Here is a 9535-nt window from a genome sequence, read left to right on the forward strand (position 1 = left end):
CTATGTTGAGTATAGATTATGAGTTTGGAACAACCAAGGTGGATGTTGGACAAGATTATCTTGCCGAGCACATATGTGCTAAATATTTCATTTTGTATGGTTTGGCCCATTGTACATATGTTGGGCAAGGTTTATTTTTTTATGAGATGCTTTAAAAGCATTGGACTATGGTTCAATTTTGTAAAAGTCCAATTTTGAAAAAGCTATGCTATTTATGGCTCCAAGGGCTAAATTTATAAATATGATTTAAACACCGCATGTAGGAGTGGAGCCACACACGTCGGGGGGGGGGGGGGGGGGGGGGGAGGGGGGGAGGAGGGGAGGGAGGGGGGTTGTTGGAGAGAGAGAGAGAGAGAGAGATTGCACCTAATCTTGTGTTATTTTATTTTTTATGTTTTTTTAAAATGCTATATGATGATGGTTTATTTCTTCTATTCCTGTAACAACAGATATTTAGGTCAAAATTTAAATCGGGTAGCCATGTAATCTCATAGTACCCTCTTTGGTTTGACCAACTACTCTCTTCGGTTTGATTAACAAGTAGTGCGATTAGCTTAAAGAATCTGCAAATGGTAAGAATTGATGGATTGGGCACTGTTTGCCACTGCTCACACATGTATTCCATGTGCCTTTTCATATATCTGTATGTGTCAACCAAACTTTGAAGGTTGAAAGAAGGAAAAGTTATACACTGTGGGTTTCTTGATCTTTGTGTCCAAAATTCATGAGGTGCACACCTGCTCTTGGTTGGCATGTATGAGGGCTCTATACATAGTGCCTTGGCATGGGTGAAGTACTATTTCAATGATGTATTCTTGATTAGCATACCCTCGTCTAGGATTCTTGGAATGCTAAGCTCTCCACTTCTTAAAGCTTTGCTATACCACTTCTGTGATGATCCTAATTTCCAACATGTCATAGAGTGTGACATCATAGAATATTCTAGTTTTTAATGACTACCTACTACTACCAAGGGTCTTTAGGAGCCTTGAGATACACAAACTCTTCTAGATTCCATATTTGAGCTCTCATCAGGTAGGGATTTGCATGTTGCAGTTGTGGCACTTGGGCATATGCCTGCGGTAGCGTTCGAGGCATAAACATTTAAAAAGCCCACATAATCCGCCAATCCTGATGGTCACCCCCACTAAGCTTGACCAAAGTCAATGATGCCACAGCCAACTACTGCCAAGAAAAGCTGCTTGGTGACAGAAATACAAACTCCTCTTTGCATCCTAGAGGGGCCACAGATGGAGACCAGAAAGTGTGACTCTTGCCTTGTAAAATCTTCTCGCAAGCGGGTACGTCCCTCTGAAAGATGGTGCTCCTAGAGGAAGAGAATATCAATGGATCCCCCAACCACTGCTCTTTGAAGGTGTCCTCTAAGGATGCCACACCTTTGAAAGTATCGAGGCCCCCCCAAACCTTGGATGAACATGAGGCTATTTGCATATCTAATCTGTGTGGGAAGTGGAACTATCAGAACTGTTGTGCACACTCGAAGAGTCTTGGGCATGGGTTTCAACGGGGAGTAATCACAGTCCAGTCCTAAGACGAAGATGCGCTAGGTAGTGGGTGTGTATCCTATTCTCCATGTGACGCCACTCTATCCGAGCTTGAGAATAAGCCTAATCTGGGCTCCACCTGCTATTGGAGGATTACCAAAAACCAAGCGAGGCTGATAAAGCAAGCAAAGAAACCGAGCGAACACCCCCACAATCCGAGTGCATGGGAGCCTAATATATTCAACGTAATGGCGAAATGATACAAGTGCAGAACAACACATAAAATATGGATAAAATGGCAAGGTACTATCCACATCCATTCTAGGCATTTCTGTCACGCAATGCAATAGACAATTCCAATTTGGACAAAGCTGCTTGGTGGATGAACTAATTCATCGCCTCATGAAGTCCCAACACCTTGATGTCTTAAGGAAAAACACATGGCATTCCCTCACAATAGCTACATTTTCCATCACCACTTCAGCTACCATCATTTTCGCTCGATTGATTCTCTCATGGAATTGCTTGCTCATTTTGATCTCCACCTCACAAGCGTGCCATCCCTTCTTGCTAGTCTCTCTTGACTTGGTGGAGGCGTTTCCCTACCAATTTCTCTTCACACAACAAGCTCCTCATCACCCTCCAAAACAAATCCTGCGTTTTTCGAGTTATCTCTCTCCCCCTCTGTCACCATTTCACCCTTGGCAATTAGCCAAATTCTCGGTGCAGTTCCAGACAAAGTAACGAGACAGAATCGTGCAAGGTCAAAGTACACGTGACATTGTCATTGCAAAACCGAATGTATTGCCATGTTGTACCATTGAGATGTTGCCTCGTTCCTTTAAAACATGGTGCATGCACGCCGACAGTTGCACTCTTGCCAAGCTTATTGATCAATTTGCCACATCCACTATTGGTTGATTGTAGGCAACCAAAACATGTGACCTTACTCCTTGGTTCTGTCCTGCCAGTTTGTTTCGTGGACAATACTCTCCTTGCATATTTTTAGATGTTCATCTTTAACTTGTCTTGGTTTTCTTTGTCCCCCTCCAACCACCCTTTTTTATCGTGAGACTGTTGAGTATTCTGGTCTATGACTGTCTGTTGGAAGTATTACTCTAGGATCCGCACCACTCCTCTTCCTCCTCACACTTCTCTCTTCCACATGAGGCTTATACATCTCTGGTGAATGCATACCTGCCTAAGATATCACTGAATGTGTAAAGTCGATCAACTTCTTATCAGAAGTACTTCTACCCTTCCCCGACATGAATCTTTCTTTAGCCTCTCCAATGATGGTCGTGGAAGTTCTCCATCCTTTACATGATAGGAGGTTGTTCAGGACTCACCAAGAGGATGAGCATAGGGGAGACGAGTGCGGGGAGGATGACCGGTTGGCACGATCGAGGAGTCATCCTCGAACGAGGAGGAGGAGCAGCACAGCTAGAGTCCCATACAATGTGAGAAGTGATTCTTTTTGGGGGTTATTTGGAGAAAATGGAATCCAAATGAGATGAGTCAGGAGGATAGTCGTCTTCTCTTCACTGCCATCATCACCTTAGCCCTTGGATGGAGTCAGGGGGATAGCTGTCTCCTCTCATGAACTGGGTTGGAGTAGTCTGTCATTTTGCTATGAAAGAGTGATTATGCAAGTGGTAATAAGAAGGCCGTGGACTAAGAAAAAACTAGGGATTTGACCTTGTAAATAAGCAAGGAAACTCTGTGTTATTTTTAATGAAATTATGTTAAATAGGAGGTTGATTTGTCCTAATCCTTAATTAACCAAAACTTAGGGCAAATACAACAGGTCTGTAAACTCGTCTTTGGTGAAAAATAGCACACCACACCAGATCCCTTTGAGGATGCAAAGGTGCATACCCCAAGGTATCTTGAGCTTCTTCAATCTTAAGATTAGGTCCCAACCATTCCAAAAGATCATATTATCATCCACTTGCAATAACAAGCTTTCAAAGTCAATAATCCACTGGCAATTAAATGATCATGTAACCCTGTGTTATGTAGTCCCAAAAGAAAACATGAGATCAATTGCTCATCGCTCAAAATCAAGTCATCTAGTTCTTTAAATATCTCATAGACTTGTACAAAGCTCTCTAGGTTTGTGGGATCATGTCACTTGAGCTTGCTGTATTTGGTTTCCTATAGGATCTCTTGTTCCCTTACCAACTTTTGTTTCCACACCCCTTCCTATGTCATGTGCTAGTCTCAACATGTCTGTTGACGAGAGCGTTGTGACTAGAGCAGGAGCTAGGAGTATTGGTAGGGCTGGTGGTATGTATCCACCTTCTGGCCATACGAACATATGGTGGTAGGTGTCCACCTTCTGCCGCTTCCATAGTAAGGTTCCATATGAACATATGGTGGTGTGTGTCCACCTTCTGGCACTTCCATATGAACATATGGTGAAGTAATTGGAGCTACTCTAGCCCCTAGTGTAGGTCTTCCCACATCAGAAATCATAAATGTCAGTGGGGCAGCAATTCCTGGTCTGGCCCCCAGCACAATTGATGGTGAAAACTGTGGTATGCATCCCTGGCAACAACTATGGTCTCTCTTGCACTAGTGGTGGTTATTTGACCTCTCATTTCCATTGTGATTACAGCTCTTCCCACACATGGAGACACATTCTCCCAGGGTTGAAGTTTCACTCCACGCATGATATGATGTAACTCATTTCATGATAAATCCCCGCACTAGTCCTAGCTATGACGCTAGTCAAGCCCGGTGCAAAATACATCTCTCTTCTAAACAGGGTCTCTCCTTCATTTGCTTGGGCTGTGGTATCCCAATGAGGAGCCTCATTGGACATTTATGGTTGTGGATAAACCCTTAAGGTTGTGTTAATAGCAGGTTGTTTCATTTCTTCTAATCTGATTAAACACAACTAGATAAGAGTCTTGCCTAGAGCCTTAGATATCTGTGGTACCATGTAAGAAACTTCATGATCTTTCATGGGCAAAATTAGACACATTTCACAAAAGAAAAGAGATGGAGAACAATACTAAGATACTGCTACAATAGATGATTACAACAAATCGCTTCAACTTTCCACCATTACTTTGGCATGGCCCCATGTCCTCATATTTTCTTGTCATTTAAATAGTCATAAAATGATCCTGGATTACACAAAGAATAACAAATTTTGCATGGCTTTTTCTGATACATAATAGTGTTTAATCTATAATATTCCCAAGTGTTACTGCATGCACGGATGCTAAACCATTCAAGAACAGAAAAAATAAGATTTCATTAAATCTACCCAGAAGCAAACACTTCGTTTGCCTACTGTCTCTAACCCAAGTGGTAACACCCTTGCCTACCAACATGAAGGAATGGGATTCAAAACCTGGCACCTACATACATTTTAACTACTCTAAAAAAACCACAAAAAAATGCACTAATTTAAGGGGGTTTGCAAGAAGCAGACCTTTCACCATTGGCACAACCAATTTTGTTTTTTGGGTAAACTTCGAAACCTAACACAAGACCCAAAAAAGCACACTGCTAAACTTTACAGCAGCATCTTTGGAGCACCCTGTATCATGCAATGTGATGAATCCCACAACACGCCTGTAAAGTTTGATACTCCCATGGAGCACTGTACCATGCAATGTAATGAACCTCACCATGTCAAAGAGTGCAAGCAACAATCAAACACGCCTGCGAAGGCATATTTACAAGCAGGCGCACCCCATTCTAAGATAAAAGGAGTGTAGAGGAGAACACTCTCTGTGAGCTAAAGAAGTCTCCTCTCTTGTTCGAAAACATGACCTTGCACAAGTAGATACAGACAGACCATTTTATCCAGCTTGCAATCATGGCATCTCAACGACAAGGAAGGATGAACAGAGTTAACAGAGCTTTTCAGCTCACATGGAAAAGCCATATGAGCCTTTCCAACGTTTCTTTTGAGCCTCGTGACATGATGAAACTTGTCCAGCCCAGAAGAGCTCTAAGAACCTTTTCACCACATCATCCTTCTGATCCTCATGTGCCATATTGACCTTCTGAGCCTCGTGAGTCATATACACATATAGCTCCAGGGCAAAAAATGGAGTGACTACTTGTTTTGAATGGATTACCAAGTTTTGATGCATTAGGGTTAGCCATCACCACTACACGTGAGAGTACAAGATAGACTGTAAACCTTAAAAGACTTAACTTATGCAAGGGACTTCTAGATTGTAACACTAGACCCTTGTCTGTTCAGATGTTCCTTTACTCCAGTGGTTAGAACATCGTCTTTTCATGTCCAAAACACAAACGAAAGGTTTGTATCTGTCTTTCACCAAATAGATAAGCCTTACAACAAAAAGAAACACAGAAGTCTGCCACAATTTAATAAAATGTTTTATAAAAAGTAGGCCTTGCACCTGGTTAACAAGAATGTAAAGAAAATGCCAATCTAAAAGAAAGAACAAAATTTGTAAAAATGATTGCTTGCAAGATGATGAAAAACACTCGTAACAACGAAACTCATGACCCTACTTATACCATAAGAATGTTACCAAACTGACATTCGAAATCTTCTAAGATGCAAAGTACAAACCAGTAATTATTGTGCATTAGCACGAAACATGAATGTACACTTGTACTAACCCAGATACATAAATATAACTGCAAATCTTAGGGGAGACACACCTTGTCCTCTGATCCTGAAAGAGGCATTCAAGACCTAGAAGTAGTGTCATTCATGCTTTAGAACCTGGGTGTGACCTCATCATGTTCAATATGAATGCCTACATGCTTTGTTGAGCTTTCCAGATGCTTCTCGAGTTAGATAGGCATCGAGTTACATAGGCGTGCCAAAAAGCTGTCTGAAGTGCATGGTAATAAAAGACAATGCCACCTATCTCTAAGTACAATAAGCAGATAGTTGCTCAAAGGACTTTTTTAGACCTATTTGTCACTACACTGCTGCCAATTGGATTAGAACTTAGCATAGCCCCTTGCTGCAAGTCAACGGTTCCCTTTTCCATCACGGTAACCTTCAGACCCACCAAGTCAAAAAGCTCACTTCTGATCTATACATACAGCTTTCTTGACTTTGATAAGAGAGCACAGCTACTGGAAAGCACAGCCCTTGAGAAACCTACCGGCACATACCTATTTATTAAGAAGTCTCAGATCTTTCACAGTATCAGGGAGAAGGAGAAGTATCAGGCCAGAAATACAAAGTCCCATTGATCTCTTCTTCGTGCATATCCATCACCAGATCATCAAGGTCTTCAAATTCACTGTCATACCACATGTCCTCATCATAATAATCTGAATCATCGTAATAATCTGAGGCATCCAAATCTGACTCATCTGTATTGTAGATATCATTCTCCACCACTGGTGGATGAAACACTTTGAACCTTTTCCTGGCTTCCTTAACAAAGCTTTCCTCAATGTTCAATTGCCAACATCCTCGAAGATCCAGATATTCCAAGCTGGTACATTTCTCTAGCAAAGCTTTCAATCCAGTGTTTGACAGCACCCCATATGCCATTTCCAGGTGCTTCAGCTGTGGCATGTACTGAGCAACCGCAAAAGCCACATCATCACTTGATGCAACATTAGAGCTCTGTGGGGACATGTTCAAGTTGAGCCTCGTGATGAGACGGCAGTGTTTTCCAAATGACTCTACAGAAGCTCTTGACAGAACACAATTACTTATATCCAGAAAGGTAATTGAAGCAAATTTGGGAGCCAGTTGACACATGCAATCCTCGGACACTAGACTGTAGGCAATTCGAAGCACCTGAAGTGGTGACCCGCTGCAAAACACACCTCATTAGAATACTGATGACAATGCCGGTAAAGAAAGACCCTGATAGTTCCATAAGAGCTTCAACCACGACACATGCCGGCGAGGATATGGAAGAGAGCAAGATAATGGCATTATAGTCCTCAGAAGAAACACATTCTTTAAAATGCACTAAAACTCTGCTCTGCAGGATGGGGGGCGCCTCTCAAAAAAAACATAAAAAAAGAGGAGTGCAAGATACTGACCTCCAAGCTATGACTCGCAGCATATTGTCATTGCTGAGGTTTGAAACACAGATTTCTCTGAGACAACCTCGGCTCCTGTTCATTAGAAGCACCAACATCCTCTCGAGTGTCTCCGGCTTCCTACCATGGCTCCACTCGTCAAGGTCAACCTTTTGCCAGCAAACCGCATCCTGCGAGACGCGCCTCCACGAGCGGCACACCCGGGGGATGTTTCCTAGCATGTCTTCTACACAGAGGCGGCTGAAGATCTTGGCAAGGGCATCAGGCAACATGTCAGCCCAGCAGGGTCCATCCCCTTCGTCATTTTCATGCTTTTCCTCCTCGTCTGCTGCTTCTTGTTGGCCATGAAGCTTATCTGAAACCTCCATCTCTGCAGGCGGCAAGAGATGGGTAGGTGCGTTTCTCAAACGCAAATGTGTGTCTCACAGGAGCAAGCAAGCTGAAAGCTATGGCTTAAGAGATGCCTCAGAAGGCTCTGCAATCTGGGGCTCTGATGTCTGAGGGGCTTAAGATGAACTAACTTGGGGCCAATTTGGCATCCAGATTCTTGGGTCCTGCACCCAAAGAAAGCTTGTGCCCGTGGGGAAGACGAGAGCGGAGGCCAAGTAGAAGCCGCCTGTGTGAGTGTATGTGTGAGAGAGAGAGAGAGAGAGAGAGAGAGAGTGAGAGAGAGAGAGAGGGGTGTCACTGTGTGTGCATGGCCATGGCTAGACCTCGTGTGCAGGGCGCCCTTTCGCAAATTTTCCACACATCCATGTCAATCAATCACATCACAATTCCTTCGTAGCGGTAAACGTGTAGGGGGGTTTGTACAGGGTGCTGCTTCTGCCGTCCTTTGCTGACATGCGCGTAGATGTAAACAAAAAGCTCCAAAATTCATGCATCTAGGTGTCCTCCGCACTCATTGCTCTGAAGCATCAGCACTGATTTAGCAGCGGCCACACACACACACACACACACACACACACACACCAAGGCTTGCTGGCAAGGGGCTTTTGTCAATCTCCAGGCGCCACTGGATCCATCTAACTCGCAGATCAATGCAAACCCAAAAAGCATTCAATCAAAGAATTCAATTCAATACACCAGCCACGCATCCGTGCCCTCTGACTCCTAAGTCCCTCTCCTGGCTCCCCCTACACACACACACACACACACACACACACACACATACACAAGTGATTCATTCTACCTCCAGGCTCCCACCGCGCCTACAGATGCAGCAGACCTGAGGCTACAACCCACAAAACTCGCACGCATCTTTACTGCATGCCCCCTTCCTCGTAGACTGATCAGCTCTGATAAGGACCCATTTAAGAGAAAAGAGCAGCAATCAGGACAGCTTGTCCCCAATTTGATTTGAATCTGTGCTGGTTTTCACATCCCTTAACCCGTGCTTCACTGTGCCCTCCGATGCCTGCAGGTTGCAGTTCCATTCAATTCAAGGCCACCACTGCTGTCCTGCCTCTTTGAATAGCTTTTCAAGAAGAAGGGGAGCTCATGCCAATGGGCATCATGATTCATGAGGCTCTCTCACCTACCTTTGTAAATCTTGGGCATAATAGGAACGGATCCCCGCAGGCATGGGCTAATGGGATCTTTCAAGCATGGGAAGGATACATGTAGATATGTCATGGAAGGGTGCATGTATGTCTTCTAAGCAATACAAGGAGAGAGAGAGAGAGAGAGAGAGAGAGAGACGGAGGGAGAGGATGGAGGGAGGCATGTGTGTGTCACACGTGTGTGAGTTCTGTTGGTGGTGTGATGAGCAACCACAACAAGAAATATCACATCCCTTATCCACCTTTTCAACTTCCTTTGGACACATCCCACCTTGAGCTCCAGCCCAAGCTGCCCACCCATCAATCAATTAACATATATATATTCAATGGTTGTTATCACTTCATCATATACTAGGCTCTAGGCCCTACTCAATCTCTTATCTCTTTAGTTCACAATGATAAATTCACATGCCTAAATAAATCTATACATTTGTTCAATTTCTCAAAACTTTT

At 43.5% G+C, this 9535-nt stretch overlaps 1 protein-coding gene across 1 annotated transcript; it reads right to left on the reverse strand.

Annotated features, from left to right (window-relative positions):
• Positions 1-6061: 6061 nt before the first annotated feature.
• Positions 6062-9299, reverse strand: LOC147628291 (F-box protein FBW2-like). Its single transcript, XM_086813376.1, has 2 exons — positions 7521-9299; positions 6062-7285 (listed from the first exon to the last, which is right to left on the reverse strand). The coding sequence occupies exons 1-2, from the start codon at positions 7886-7888 to the stop codon at positions 6664-6666; spliced, it is 990 nt and encodes a 329-aa protein (XP_086669502.1). The 5' UTR covers positions 7889-9299; the 3' UTR covers positions 6062-6663.
• Positions 9300-9535: the final 236 nt, after the last annotated feature.

Source organism: Cibotium barometz, chromosome 19 (assembly GCF_041138505.1).
Source record: "Cibotium barometz isolate CiBa-2024 chromosome 19, ASM4113850v1, whole genome shotgun sequence".
NCBI lineage: Eukaryota > Viridiplantae > Streptophyta > Polypodiopsida > Cyatheales > Cibotiaceae > Cibotium > Cibotium barometz.

What these genes read in the sequence shown, in the direction of transcription:
- LOC147628291 (XM_086813376.1), bottom strand. Translation starts at nt 7,888, where the DNA reads ATGGAGGTTTCAGATAAGCTTCATGGCCAACAAGAAGCAGCAGACGAG. An exon ending in CTGCGAGTCATAGCTTGGAG is followed by an intron (nt 7,286 to 7,520) that starts GTCAGTATCTTG and finishes TGTGTTTTGCAG; the next exon opens with CGGGTCACCACTTCAGGTGC.